Source organism: Protomyctophum parallelum, assembly GCF_964188405.1.
Source record: "Protomyctophum parallelum genome assembly, chromosome: 2".
Classification (NCBI taxonomy): Eukaryota; Metazoa; Chordata; class Actinopteri; order Myctophiformes; family Myctophidae; genus Protomyctophum; species Protomyctophum parallelum.
Window position 1 is genome coordinate 40,354,915 of NC_139699.1, and position 15,274 is coordinate 40,370,188.

General features: G+C 42.6%; 1 protein-coding gene across 1 annotated transcript in view; it reads right to left on the bottom strand.

Annotated features, from left to right (window-relative positions):
- The window catches only part of iqgap1 (IQ motif containing GTPase activating protein 1), a 72,150-nt gene that overhangs the window by 23,334 nt on the left and 33,542 nt on the right, over nt 1–15,274 (bottom strand). The window contains exons 15-18 of the mRNA XM_083790024.1: nt 14,692–14,855; nt 1,177–1,267; nt 645–812; nt 112–254 (exon numbers count right to left, since the gene is read on the bottom strand). Coding sequence (XP_083646150.1) covers nt 112–254; nt 645–812; nt 1,177–1,267; nt 14,692–14,855 — 566 coding nt within the window. The remainder of the gene's footprint in view (nt 1–111; nt 255–644; nt 813–1,176; nt 1,268–14,691; nt 14,856–15,274) is intronic.

A 15,274-nucleotide genomic window follows, 5' to 3' on the forward strand; every position in this document is an offset into this window, starting at 1 on the left:
AACATTGCATGGGTCTCCCGACTCCCTGGCACAAAATGTTTTCCGATGGGAGTCTGCAGCCAAATGCACATGAATTTGGGGGTCCTTGGACCACTGCGGTTATTAACCTACCTGAATGTCTTCCTTGTTGAGTTGGGTGTTGTTCTGGAGGAATGCATCGGGTTCCACCCAGGTGCCCTCTCCCGTCTTCATGTTATAGTAGTAGTTGTGCCCCCCCTTCACCCAATGCTTCATCCACTCACTGCCATTATCACCTGGAGAGAGAGAGAGAGAGAGAGAGAGAGAGAGAGACTTACTTGTTGAACAAAATGTGTAAATATCATCAATAAGCCTTTGTTTGCTACAGAGCTCATTTACATAATTTATCCAAAACCAAATGCAAAAAGTTCCAGCGTAAATCTGTTGTATGAACCCATGGCAGGAGAAACGTCCAGGTTAGCCTATAAGAAGACGTCATCACTAAAAACTCTTAACGAGTGGTAAAATATACCCAGCCATGAAATAATTAGTAAGTTGACCCATCAACGGACCACCTCTTCATTCCCTCCCTGCTTCCACTCTTATTTATTGACAACAAGCATTATGCAAAAAACAAATGACTGCACATTTTGGTGAAAAGGATAACAGAAGATTCCGCTCCTTACCCTCTTTGATCTTCTCCTCTTTGATCTTGCTCAGGTCTTGCTGGTAGGTCTGTGCGCACTCAGCTGTGACCCCGTAGAACCCTACGCCAGGGCTGCGCAGAGCGGCCAGAGTCTGGGACGCATCGCCGCTGTCCACCGCCTCGTTGATGGCTTGGATGGCCTGTGAGACTGAAGGGACAGAGAATGTCATCATTGATGTTCTTCTGCATGCACTCTCGTGGACTCTTGGCAACACACAAAACACACACACACACACACCTATTTTCAATCTGCAAGCTTTTTTTTTTGAGCAGACAATAACATAACCAGAAACACAAAGAGATCGCCCTGAATGACCATAACAGGTCTGTAACTCTGAGAGTTATGGGGGTCCTTGCAAACATTTGAGAATAAAATGGTGTGTAAAACAGAAAATCTCAAATTTGCCACGGTCAAGGACAAGTCTTATTTGTCTTTGCCACATTTGTCTGTTTATAGAAATGACCTCTGATTATGAGTCAAACATGACGTGTCTAATGGTGTGTGTTCTTACACTGCAAGGCCTCCTGGGTATTCTTGTTGGCCGCGAGTATTGCATCCTGGATCTCATCCAACCACAGGACAGCTGAGGGATCCTGAGTCTCCTAGCGGAAGACATACAACAATATTTATATGAGGGATCCTGAGTCTCCTAGTGGAACACACCCAAGAATATTTTGAGAAATTAATCAGTTCCCTGTGAAAGGAGCCATGTATGCACGCTAGGGGCGGAAATCTCTGGGTACCTGATTCGATTCCGATTCAGAGGGCCACAATTCAATTATAATTTGATTGAATCGCAATTATTAAATGATTCACAAATGTCCGCCCATAATTAAGATGCATCTAGATTCCAATACACGATTTATGTTCCTCACTCTGTGACTAATAAACAAAGTGCTTTCTAATTATCCATAATGAATATATTTACTTATATTTTATTACACTACAAAACCATTAAGCAGCGTTCTTTAAAAAAAAAATGTATGTAACATACAAAATTCATAATCGTCCATGTCCGCATCACGATTAATCTATGAATCAATTTTATTTCCCAGCCCTAATGCACGCACAGAACATCACCACCATCCTTGCTTCAAAAGTGGCACATTAATAATTATTTGTCATATCGTTTCTGTCAGGTGTACAAAACTGTTACTTTTCAGGATAAAAAAAAAGAACAATAACCCAATTGAGCCGGTTAGAGGTTTTACATTTAAATATATTTTGGGCTAATTTCCCAGCCCTACATCCCAACAATGAAGTCACATCAACACATTGTGGAATCTCGTCTTGTAGTAATCCATGCCTGCATCCAGATGGCACCCTCACCCCTTTGCTCAGTGTGTGTGTGTGGACCCTGCATGCGCAGGGGGCGCGGGGTTGTTGGAGGGGTTTGTATATGCATGTTCATGCGCTTGTTGTTGTGGCCACCCCGCTGATACTGGTTTCAGGAGTTGGACGAAAAGCGCAACTCATTTTGCTTTGAGCCTTACCATCTCATTCTGTCCCACCCCCTCTCCACTCTGATTCTCTGTCCCGTCACTCCCACCCCCTCTGATCGTGCCTTTGGGTGGATAAAAAGTAGGGGGCGGTGTGGACTGATACCTGATCTGAAGGTGTGGTTTCTTATGTAAGGAGGGTGGGCTGGGCAGCCAACATTATGCAGCATACTCCAGTTGCGAGATGAGCTCTCCTATATCCCCCCCCCCCCCCCCCACTGTATCTCAAACACTGGGTCGGGACCCATTTGAGGGTCATTTGTATGGTCACATTTGTATGATGGGTCCCTTTATTTTTTTGTTTCCTACGTTATTATCCTTTCAAAACATTTTCAAATAAAGTTTCAAATTTAAAAATCATGGATTAAAAACGAAATTGATAAAAAGAAATTAGTAATTTCATGGAGAAATCTAACAAATATCCAATTCCATAAATTAGAAAACAATATACCGTAAGTAGTAGTGAAAATAGCCGATCTACAAGCTCACAACAGGGCGCGAAGTGACACGTTGTGAGCTTGTATATCTGCTGTTTTCACTAGTTTGGGTTCCAGGCAAATTTCCCTTTTGGGTCACGGGTTAAAAGGTTTGGGAACCACCGCTGTATAGTACAGTCCATCCCCCCCAGCAGTGTTCCGGGGAGGAGGGTGTGTAAACAATCTCGTGCCTCCTTTGATACACATGGGAGTCACCAGCCAATCCATTCGCCCTCAGGCAGCGCAGAACCCAAGCAGCACTTTAACTCTATGCCACTCTGCTTCAACCCAAATGGAGCTGTCTTCAACAGTAAATGAAAGCCTTGCTAGGACTATAGTGAATTTAGCGCTTATCCGTTTGCAGTTAGTGCCACAAATGTAGGAGGCGAGTGTCTTCAACTGGCAGTGTGTGTACTAGACGGGGTGTGGTGCAGCCATGGGTACAAGACTGCATAGTTTGGGTGTAACTTGCTTTAGTAGGGGAGACGGGGGTAATGTGAGACACTGGGTAATGTGAGACACCCCCTGTATCACAAGACCACAAGACATTTGTGTCATGTGACCATTATATGTTGAAGCCCCTCCCATTTCCTACCTGCCATGGAGGAGAGGACCTTATTGTGCTGTGGTAAGCATGTTTTTTTCACAAAAATATGTTTTTTGCATGTAAAAGTTAATTTTCTTGTCGTCGACATAATCAGCTGTTGTGTCAAAGCAAATTAATTCAGGTAGAAAAACTTAAATCATACACGTTGATGAACTACCATCATATACATCCATGAGATTGCTGCTAGCTGAAGATTAGCCTGAATTGCTAAAAGAGGTCCTGTTTACCAAAATGTGGGTGTGGGGTAAAGTGAGACAAATGCTCTGGGGTAAAGCGAGACACTGTCTCACATTACCCCACCATGAGGCACAAGTTAAGTTCAGTCTTAAACATATTTTAATCTAATATTACATTGCATATGTTTTATTTTCTATGTCATAAACATTGTAGGAAATGCCAAGATACACCAGAAAGACAACCTGGGGTGGAACCGCCCTCGTAGAGATGGAGAAGGCAGCCGCTGAGAGCAAGGCAGAAAAGAAGATAATACACCAGAAATATATGCACAATTGCACAAATGATCAGAAGAATCCTGGGAAACACGAAAGCATGGGAGAGACCCACATTTGCTATAAAGGAAAACGATGTGGCACATGTTCTGAAATGTGATGTGGCGAAGAAGCTGCCACAACCTAAACAGCGTGGAGGAACCACACAGAGAGAGCAAATCCTCACCTTTAGAAACCAGTGACTTCCAGGAAAGTCTGGATGGCAACCGAGGAAGGTCACTGACGCTGGAGAGACAGCTGACCTCCAGGAAAGACTGGCGGGGTAACAGGGGCCAGCAGCCCCTGTCGCAGCACTCGCAAGAGGGCACCAAGCAAGCTACAGAACGTACAAATAAGCAATACCCCCAGAGTCTCCCGAGAGGAGGGGAGGAAGGGACAGATTCAACGACAACAACAATGCCAGTGACACCGACTCAGAGAAGGCTTCTTTGACTCAAATACACCAGAGTAAGGCTAAGTGTGGACACTGGACAAGGATGGACACATGCACACCGCACAGACGAACAGTCTGGTGAGATGTAGGAGAACCCTAGGCATGAGGCAAACCATAGTCCTAGAGACCTCAGTGCCTGCAGTCCCCCAAGAACACACAAGGCCGAGGGAGCCTCCTGTTGGTTCAGGCATGACAGAAAGGACAGTGGGCGGATCTTCGGGGGGTTCCCTGGGTGAGCTGGTCGCTGGGGTGTGGTCAGCACTGGTTTGCTGCACCTGGCCAGCAGGTCAGCGTTCCCTGTTGGCCGGGTGTGGCCAATGCTATAGCTGGTTTCACCTCAGTGATGGCTGTGCCCGGGGCGCCCCTCCACAGATTTGTCTATAGCTGGGTGCATGGAGGAGAGGGGCAGTGACTTGGCCAAATCACTGCTGACCCGCCAACTGGAGAGTGTAGTTGTTGAGGGTTGAAACACTCTAAGACATTTGGAGACCACCTGATGACCTCTCTTCCAGGCCAAGGCTTCATCCATTAGAAATGGATTATAATCACATCGTTGATGTATTTACAAACTGTAACCTTCAGGGCTGGAATGTAGAGTAGGCCTAGTTGTAGCTGTAGCTGTTCTAGCTGGTTCTGATGGTGCTGAGCCCCTACTAGCCTGCTCTAAGGGTCAAGTGTTCCGAACCCAATTGCTGTCTACTATGCTAAAGTGACACAGATACATTCCCGGTCTTAATGGGTTAAATGGGGGGAAACTTCGACCGAGAGAAACGTTTATCTCTTTTAGCAAGTGTTGCTTTTTGTAGAGATGTGAATTGTGTGCGTGTGTGTTGTGTTTTAATCATTTGAATGTTAATTAAAACATTTTGAATTACAGAATGTTGTCTTTGATTCTGTTCAGACTTACTTTCAAGTGTTTAGAAAGAAAATGTGGTTAATGACCAATTCCCATGATTCTGTTACTAGTCTGACATTAGTTTTGGAATGTGTGGTTGTCAAGCTAGCTGTCAGTGTTCTAACTGTTAAAACAAGTGTTTTTATGGTAGTTTTAAAGTGAAAAGAATAAGTGGTTCACTTTACCCCATTGATTTTGCTGGTCTGTCTCACTTTACCCCAGCCCTGGGGTAAAGTGAGACACCTGACCACTTTTTTTAAAACAATCATATTTTCACTGCCCTTTGTCTTGGATTCATTCTAATCATTTCCATTTTTAGGAATCATCCCAAATGAATGGGAAATATGTAAATTTGACTGATATATCATTTTAGCTCGCCTACAGGGGAGCAAATGTAAAAAGTGTCTCACATTACCCCCGTCTCCCCTAGGCTAGGACGACACTTTTCCAACATATTGCTGGTAATTAGAGGGATTACTAATACTCGCCGAAATGTCTGTCCGTCAGGCACTTTTTATTTACTTTGCATGGGCAGCATACGGAGTGTTTTTTAGCACTAAAGCCTTCTCCAGCATGATTTTACCATGCAAAAGGGAAACAAGAACTATTTGTCATTGTTAAGGTGCAATTATTGTTTTGTTTGCAATTTGGAATCATGTGGATACAGTATATGTCTCTATATGGAATGTGCTTATCTTTATTTCTATATTTTATTCTACCTTTTCTACAAATGCACTTGTAATGTTCATGGATATGTAGTACCGGTATACTGTATGTAGCATCTAGTTGAGAGCTGGTGAAACAAGCTCTAGTTGTATCCAGTGTTGTAAAGTAACTAAGTACATAGTACTGTACATAAGTAGAATTTTGAGATATTTGTACTTTAACTGCACATTTTGGTACCAATATTTTTGTACTCACCCATGGAGTTTATAAGAGATATTTATGTTTGTTTTGTACCAAAACATGTACATCGTTTCTGTATGCTGCTGCCTGGGCAAACGGAATCACTCCATGAGTGCTGCTAGTGGTAATCTCTCAGATTGTAAAGAGATTGTAAAGAAAACGACTTATCTCAAGATTTATTACCGGTAATGGAAATAGAAGAAGTGAAAGCAGGACGGTCTTTGGAAAAAATGTGCCACTCCCACATTTTGTCCCATAAAACCTTTCCACTGAATTAAGACAAAATAGTTATTATTTCATACATGTGTGCTTTTCTTTTGATTATTATAATGATACACGTGGATCCTTCATGGATGCTTCAGTCATGCTGGCAGGCGGGTCAGCCTTCCTCGCTTCCTCAGCGTCTTCCAAGAAACCCAGACGACCCTCGATATTATCCAAACGACCGGTCAAATCAGTGAGCTTGGCGTCCATGGAATCTGTAACTATCTTGATATCATTTAGCTTGCTTTCCTGTACGTTTTTTGCAGAAGCTCGTAGATCTTAGCAATGTCAGCTGCCATATTGCTCGTTTGATCACCTGCACCGTCGTGTTTTCAGACATAGAACTCTTATTAGCCGTATATTAATCAATAAAATAGTGAATAGGTGGTGAGAGCAAAAGTTTCAGGCAGCCATCTTCCAACTAGCGTCACGTGACTCCAATGCTAGTAAATCTGATAAATATCCCAACTAGTCAAGAGTTTATTTAAAATAGTATTGTTATGCCTGTTCAGTCTGTTGACAAGGCACAGGCAGGACTGTTTATTTAGGAAACAGTCCATATGGACTGGGGGAGATATTAGACTTTTGAGGTCATCAGGCAGAGGCTCTGAGCCACTCTGCTACATATGTCCGACTAAACTGTAATTGTACATGCCAGTATATGTCCGACTAAACTGGAATTGTACATGCCAGTATAAGAAATAAATCAATTTCAAACTGCAGCGCATCATTGAGCAGCATGCAGGCAAACTGTCTCTAATCCCCGAGACTAATTGAAAAGCTTTAGTAATCCTTATCCAATTCATATGACTCACAATATCAAAAAACATTTTTATCATCCAAGCATAAATTGGGCTTTAATCTGCATTTTCCCAACTGGCTTCATCATCTTGGCTCGATTCCAACTCTTCTGTCGCTTTCACTGCTTCAGTTATATACTGAACATAGTCTCCGTCAGGTGGAAACCTCTTATGTCCAAAACTTTTCAGGATTAAAATTCAAAAGCATCAAAAGTAGCAAGCTCAAAACTCTTTTGATGCTTTTTGTGTGTGTAACGCTGTAGTTGGGGTCTACAATATTTCGACATATTTTAATTTCCTTGATATTTTGCCATATCAACATTACATTGAATTATGACACCACATCCAAATAAATTTTCCAACTGAGCATTAACCCACCTATCTTCCATACTCCCCTCCCAGTCCCCAGTCAGAGTTATTTGTATGAATGTCGAATTATGTGTGGGATGTAAATTTGTAAATAGATGTTGGGGACTTATTTTAACTGACTGAACTACCGTATTTTAAAAGAGAAAACCTCTCACACGTATGCCAGTGATCACCCTCCCCTGTGCCAATGTTGGCACCCGCACCTACCCCTGTGTGTAGTAGTATGATCTATGATCAAGTAGGCCGTTCATTTACGGGGGAAAAAACAAAACACACAAAAAAAGTTTGAATGTGGAGATAAGAGGTTTCTGCCCGACAGCGTTGACAAACATGAGACATCGGGGCCCTTTGAAATCCCACCGGCGCTCCCACTGACCTGACCACTTCCTCCATCTCCTCCGCCTGGCCATGCAGATAAATCTCCTCACAATAAGCAGCGAGAGCACATTGTGTGCATGTTCTCTGGCCACACGGCAGCTCAATAGGGCAAAAATAGGGCTCAAAGGTTTGGAATGGATCTATCTAATAAAGTCGTCAGCTTTCTGCCCTTTTATGGAAGCAAACGGCTATGTCGGGGGCTTGTCATTTCCTACTGCCCACAGAAAGGATCGCTAGAGGGAAATAGCTTGCCCTTACTATTTTTTTTGCTCCCATTCTTGAATGTGCGACGAGGAAATGGAGCTCGGCAACAAACAACCATCAAGTTCCCACATGATGATGCCTCCAACCCTCCAACATGTAACTAATGGTTGTTGACATTTCAAATACTGTGGGCTGCGGCAAAGTGTTTTTGGAAAAGCAACCTCGATAACTTTTATCTATATTTACACAGGATAAAATAAGACAAGAGATCCAGAAAACTGATACGAGAACGTCAGAGTTGTCATTTACAGGCCTCTTGCCATTAATAACCTTAGCTTAGAAATAATTCATTTTTCTATTAAGGCTTATTAAATAGGAGCTTCTCAGAGTTGGTCTGTACCACTTCTCATAAACCAGTGGTTCTCAATATTAACCTATAACCCCCAAAATAATCATATTTGAACTGGGGACCCTCCGAAATAATCACATTCGAACTGGGGACCCCCCCACCCTGACACTTGAGCACTTGGAATTGTAGGAGTCGAGGCATTACATTTTGTTTGACTCAGTTCCACAGATAAATATTGTGAAAACAGCCAATCTACGATTAGCTACCGGTATTTTCAGTTTCACAATGTCTTCATACTTACTTCCTCTTACTTACTTAGTCACTTCACTGTTATCTGTTTGAACCACAGGTTGAGAACCACTGTTAAACCACAGCCTGTCTCTGTTCCCTGAACTCAACTCAACTGGTGATTTTGTGTTTTCCTTTGAGATGAAAACACCACCCTAATATGGTACTCTGTAGTGACATCATATGCAAAACCAGCACAGACATGCACATACCAGATCCACAATCGTCACCTCACCTCGCCGGGGTTATGATAGCACAGGCAAATGAGTCAGAGAGAGCACAGAGCAGGGCGCTTTTTATGGCCCTGTATCTAGAAACACACATACTGTAGTTCTGTGTCAGTCATATGAAGTACGTTATGGATCCCAACCAAAGGATTGAGCATGCTCTAGCTCTAATCATGTGCAGTATACTTTACTTAAAAATATTTGACAAATGGACCAAATAGCCAATTTTACATCAAGGTGCCCAGATGTCCCTAGTGCCCACTGCCCACCTACCCTGTACTGATTCCATAGCATGTTATCAGAATTAAAGAAGAGTTAAAACAAGTTAAAAGTTAAAAGTCACGTAAGCTCGAAAACCAGGAAATAAGCGTGAAAGTGTCAGACAGACATGATGTACTATACTAGGCTACAGGAAGTGAGTGGGGGTGGGAGGGAGACAGCAGAGAGGGAGTAGAAAGTATGATTACACCATGACATCACTAGGCTGTCTGCAGGAGTCAAGTCATGAGGGGATAAGCAGACCGAATCACATGGAGTCCTTCTGCTTGAGTTGTACTCGGTTGTGCTCGGTGTTGCACACCGGGGGGGGGGGGGAGAAATCGCTGATCTACAAGTTCACAACATATTGATAGCATGACACGTTGTGAGCTTGTAGATCAGATCATTATTTTTGGCACTGATGCGCAAATAAGTAAAATTCAACCTTTCTGCGTGTCTCGGGCCATGAGGAGGGACAACTCCCTTTATCATCTATGTTTTAGGTGGTTTAACAGTACCTTTTTTGGTTGACTGGGTTTACCGTTTAATCCAGTGGTTCTAAAAATGGGATCCGGAGGGGACCCCCAGGGGTACACGAGGGGGTTCCAGGGGGTCCGAAGCTAAATGTGTTTATAGCATCCAAATGACTTTAATTTTACTTATGGTATCGGCTATTTGAAAATAGCTGATCTACAAGCACTCAACGCATCACCATGTGGCACATTTTCAGATGGGGGTCCGCAGCCAAATACATCATTTTGGAGTCCTCGTTATGAAAAGGTTTAAGAACCTCTCTGGTTATAACGAGACAGATTTATTCAGTGAACCATGGTCACTATAGAGGGCATGCATGTGACATCATCGTCTTACCCGGAATTTATGCGGGAAGGCCTACTGAATGGCAAAAAACTATTTTCTGGCCTTGACAGCCCATACATTCAAACAGAAAAGTCTGATTGTATTAAACAATGTTAAACAACATTAAACTCACTTTGTACAGTTGATTTAATCGACTAAAATGTAATGGCAGATTTTACACTTTGTTGCCTGCTGAAAATAGCCGATCTACAAGCTTGTAACACCAGAGCGCAACCAAACATGAAATTACTTTAATTCTACTCGATCTCTTCTCCTAGTTCCTCCGTAACATTGTAGTCTACTTTTTTGACAAAATTGTCAATACCGGTACATTTAGTTTTAGTCATCATAGCCACAAAATTAACACTGGGTCGATGGGTGGTCTTCTCTGAGGTGTTGTGGGACTGAGGGACAGTCACTGGGTTCATCGTTAACTTTAATTTTAAGAATCGCCCCCTGTGCTGTGCTGTCTGCATCAGATAAGAACGAATCAGGACTTCCTCTCCTCGCACACAGAGCCTTGCTCAGGCCATGCTGAGTCATCTGGAGTTTGGCTAGGAGGAGTTTTACAGTTTAGTGGAGGTTCCTTTTCTTCTTCTCTTCTCTCGCTTAGATTCGAACCTATTGTGTGTTTTGTACACAGGTTAATGTGTTTTTCCCTTGTCATCAGTGTTACAGTTCTGAGGTTCGTTGGACTTCATTTATTTTATGTCGCTCGGAAACAGAGACAGACACACATTCACGTACCTATGTATGTACGTATGTATGTATAGGGACACACATAGCTGCGTAATGGAGCGGAGGCACCGCTCAAATATTTTAGTATGAGGTTAGGCTTAGGTTTGGTTATAATGTGCGCCGTCAGACCAATGGTACTTTGGAACAATGGGACTCATGGAATGGAACCCAGGCCAGATATAACTGTCCCAGATCTGGACATTTACTATGAAATCCTGCGTACACATGTCATCAGTGTAAGTCACACCACCATATATGGTGCGTCCGCCCGTCACAGCACCTACAGTATATGGTTGCCAATCTAACATACAGTGCCTTCGGAAAGTATTCACAGTCACACCCCTTCACTTTTACCACATTTTGTTTTGTTACAGCCTCATTTCAAAATGGATTAAATTATTTTTTTCCCTCATCAATCTACACACAATACCCCATAATGATGAAGTGAAAAAAGTTCTCAAATATTTTGTTAATTTATAAAAAATAAGAAACTGGAAAAACACATGTACTTAAGTATTCACACTCTTGACTTAGTACCAAGTTGAGGCACCTTTGGCAGCAATTACAGCCTTAAGACTTTTTGGGAATGATCCTACAAGCTTGGCACACTTGAATTTGGGGTATTCTCCAACTTATTCTCTGCAGATAATCTCAAGCTCTGTCAGGTTAGACGGGGAGCGTCGCTGCACAGCTATTTTCAGGTCCTTCCAGAGATGCTCAATGTGGTTCAAGTCTGGGCTCTGGCTGGGCCACTCAAGGACTTTCACAAAGTTGTCCTAAAGCCAATCCTTCGTTATCTTAGCTGTGTGCTTGGGGTCGTTGTCTTGTTGGAAGGTGAATCGTTGACCAAGTCGGAGGTCCTGAGTGCTCTGGAGCAGGTTTTCATCCAGAATGTCTGTACACTGCTACATTTATCTTTCCCTTTATCCTGACAAGTCTTCCAGTTCCTGCCGTTGAAAAACATCCCCACAGCATGATGCTGCCACCACGGATAGAGGGAAAGATGAATGGAGCAGTGTACAGAGACATCCTGGATGAAAACCTGCTCCAGAGCGCTCAGGACCTCCGACTTGGTCAACGATTCACCTTCCAACAGGAACAACCCCAAGCACACAGCTAAGATAACGAAGGATTGGTTTTAGGACAACTCTGTGAAAGTCCTTGAGTGGCCCAGCCAGAGCCCAGACTTGAACCCCATTGAGCATCTCTGGAAGGACCTGAAAATAGCTGTGTAGCGACGCTCCCCGTCTAACCTGACAGAGCTTGAGAGGATCTGCAGAGAAAAAGGGGGAAAATACCCCAAATTCAAGTGTGCCAAGCTTGTAGCATCATTCCCAAAAAGTCTTAAGGCTGTAATTGCTTCCAAAGGTGCCTCAACTTAGTACTAAGTCAAGAGTGTGAATACTTATGTATGTGTATGTATGTGTTTTTCCAGCTTCTTATTTTTAATAAATTAACAAAATATTTGAGAAAACCTTTTTCACTTCATCATTATGGGGTATTGTGTGTAGATTGATGAGGAAAAAAACGAATTTAATCCATTTTGAAATGAGGCTGTAACAAAACAAAATGTGGTAAAAGTGAAGGGGTGTGAATACTTTCCGAAGGCACTGTACCTCGTGACATCATGGAGACCCTTAGATCTCCATATACTGTATGGATCTGACCTCGTGACATCACGTGATATCATGGAGACCCTTAACGCCTCCATATATGGTCCCGCTGCTTGACATCACGCCTCGTGACACATCACGCCACCATATATGAAGATCACGACACTGACCTCATCTAACCCTGGATACATTAAGACTGGATCATCACCTAGATCTGCATATATGGAGCCGGCCAGCAACTCTTGTTGATCTGACCTCATCAAACCCTGTACACTCAAGACACGCTCCATATATACATTCTATATGTTGATCTGACCCCCCCATGCCAAAATGGCAGTGCACTCCCAGTGTTCTGCCATCACCCAGGGCGTCTTACCGGTGATATCAACAAGTCCTACTACCACCATTACTGAAGCAACTACTGACATGTATTGCATTAGAATAACATAATGCAACCGTGCACAGAATAAGGCTCAATTTATACAATGTACACAACATAAACAATGGCTGGGTTTCTCAAACACATGTGGTGTAGACATTTCGTGCATAGATGTGGCACGCAATGGTAGGCCTCAGGCCTGGTAGGGCAGGCCTCAGGCCTACATGGCACATCTATGAAATGTCTATGTTCACAGGCTTCTGTGTGCGGCCTAGAGGAGCAACTGACAAGTCTAACACCACATGCGTTCAAGAAACCCAGCCAATGTATTTTCACATGAAAATACAACACTTTTCTCAGTTGAAAATATTGTTTGTTTTGTTGAGTGACACAATCATGCAGCACATCATATTAACCTTGACTTGCTGAAAGCTGGAGGTAACTGTAGGCAGGAGGTGTTTGCATAATGGGCCGCATGTTTGCATAATGTTTGCCTGTCTATTACATCCAGAGAAGCAAAGCAAACAGAAGGTAAGCAGGAAATAATAAGGTAGAGGGTAGAGAGTACACCGCTGTCAAATAGGTGCCTTTTTACATCACAAACCAAATGTGAAGTTTTGTATTCGTTATCCTTAGTCTGTGGCAAGGTTATCCATGGATAGTAGGTAGTCTTCAAGGGACAAGATGGTGGCCACACACACTGGTAGCCAAAGTAACAATAGTCTGTCTGTCTGTCTCATCCTGACAGTCAATATTTCTATGGAAACCTTGGGACGCTTTCATTCAAATCTAATCTAATGACTCAACGGCAGCAGCCAAAGGTGAAAGTTGTCCTGCTACCATTTCAGGTAACTAACCATCCACCAGGTATTTCACGTAGGAACTAGTCAGAGAATTAGCAATGTCTCTCTCTGTGTGTGTGTGTGTGTGTGTGTGTGTGTGTGTGTGTGTGTGTGTGTGTGTGTGGCTGTGCATTTCCCTGCCACCAGCCCACCATACCATGTTTTTATATAGTATAAAATAAGGCCAGGAAAACATTTTTGATATATCATTTGTATTACAATATTGATATATTAACGATATATTGCCCTATTGCCCAATATGTTGCTCTCAAAGTGGATTTCAGGGACTCTCTGTATTCCTTTAGGATGGGGGAGGGGGGTCTAAATTCATCCTTTCAAGTATGCAACTCTGACGGCATACAAATGGTACCAAATGGACACTGAACAGGTCCATCTGGTTCAATTTGTATGCTGTCAGAGTTAAAGGACCTATAACATAAAATTCAACTTTTTCAATTTCTTTTGTGTTTTTGGGGCTCCCATGTGTGTTTTCTATCCCCACAAATAACCAATTTTGAACAATCAGGCCTTCATGTCATGTGTTTTAATGGAAATAGCTCTCAGGAACAGCTCGACTGATTTTGGCCTCATCGTGATGTCATCAATGTCACCCTACTTTGTATAATTCCTCCTCTTCTTCAGTCTTGAGTTCCAAATTTGCATTTCAGCTTTGTTTACAATGTCCACCATTGTTTGTTTTCCAAGCTGGCATGGAATGGAAACAAGCCTGGTTTTATCTAGCATCAGTATTATAATGACTCAAATATTAAATAATCTGCATATCAGCACCCCCACCACCTCAGGACATTGTGGTACTGCAGCTAAAACTGCTTTCAAAGTCCAGAAAGAAATGACAAGGTCTGGTTATATCAGAGTGGTGATTGAGGCTCAAGCCATTAGAAATAACTTTGAGGGACATAGACCATATGATTATTAAATATTAAAAGCAGTTTTAAAATGCATGTTATTTGCGCTTTAAGAGAAGACCTTGAAATGTAAAACGTTTGAGGTGTTGTGCTTACGTGAGCCTTCTCTCTGCGCGCCTCTAGCAGCTTGCCATAGGATTGATAATGTATATATTCTGCAGGGTGTATCGATATAGAATGTATATATTCTGCAGGGTACAGTTCTTACGTGAGCCTTCTCTCTGCGGGCCTCCAGCAGCTTGTCATAGTAGTGCTGAGACACAGAGGGGTCCACGTCCGTCAGCTTGGCTGAGGGATGCTGTAGGGCCTCCAGGGTCTTCAGGAGATCCCCTTCATCCAGGGCCTCGTTGACCTGACCGATGGCTGCAATACCTGGAAAAAACAAACACCAGGTCCATTTAGCTCAGCTACAGTCATTTAGTAAATCATCATGCCTTTACATCTATGGGAGTTGTCTTATCATCAATTCAAGAAGGTTCTAAAAATCACTTATCTTAAACCACCAAATACTTCCGTTACGGTCTGCCAATTATCCTGTTTATCTTTGATTTTATTGTGATTTGTTCTGCCGTTTCCTTATCTTGTTATTTTCCTCCTGTGTGATATGTGTTCTTATTTGTAATAGATCTGCATTTTCAATGTTGATGTAGTTTTTGTCCTGTGAATGTACAGATGTTATTGGTGAATGCCAATTCTTAAGCCCCTGGAGGGTTTTTAGGCATTCTCCTTCACATGTTTTATTGACATTGTGTAACAATTTTGAATATTTTGTAAGTGACAAACAAAAAAAC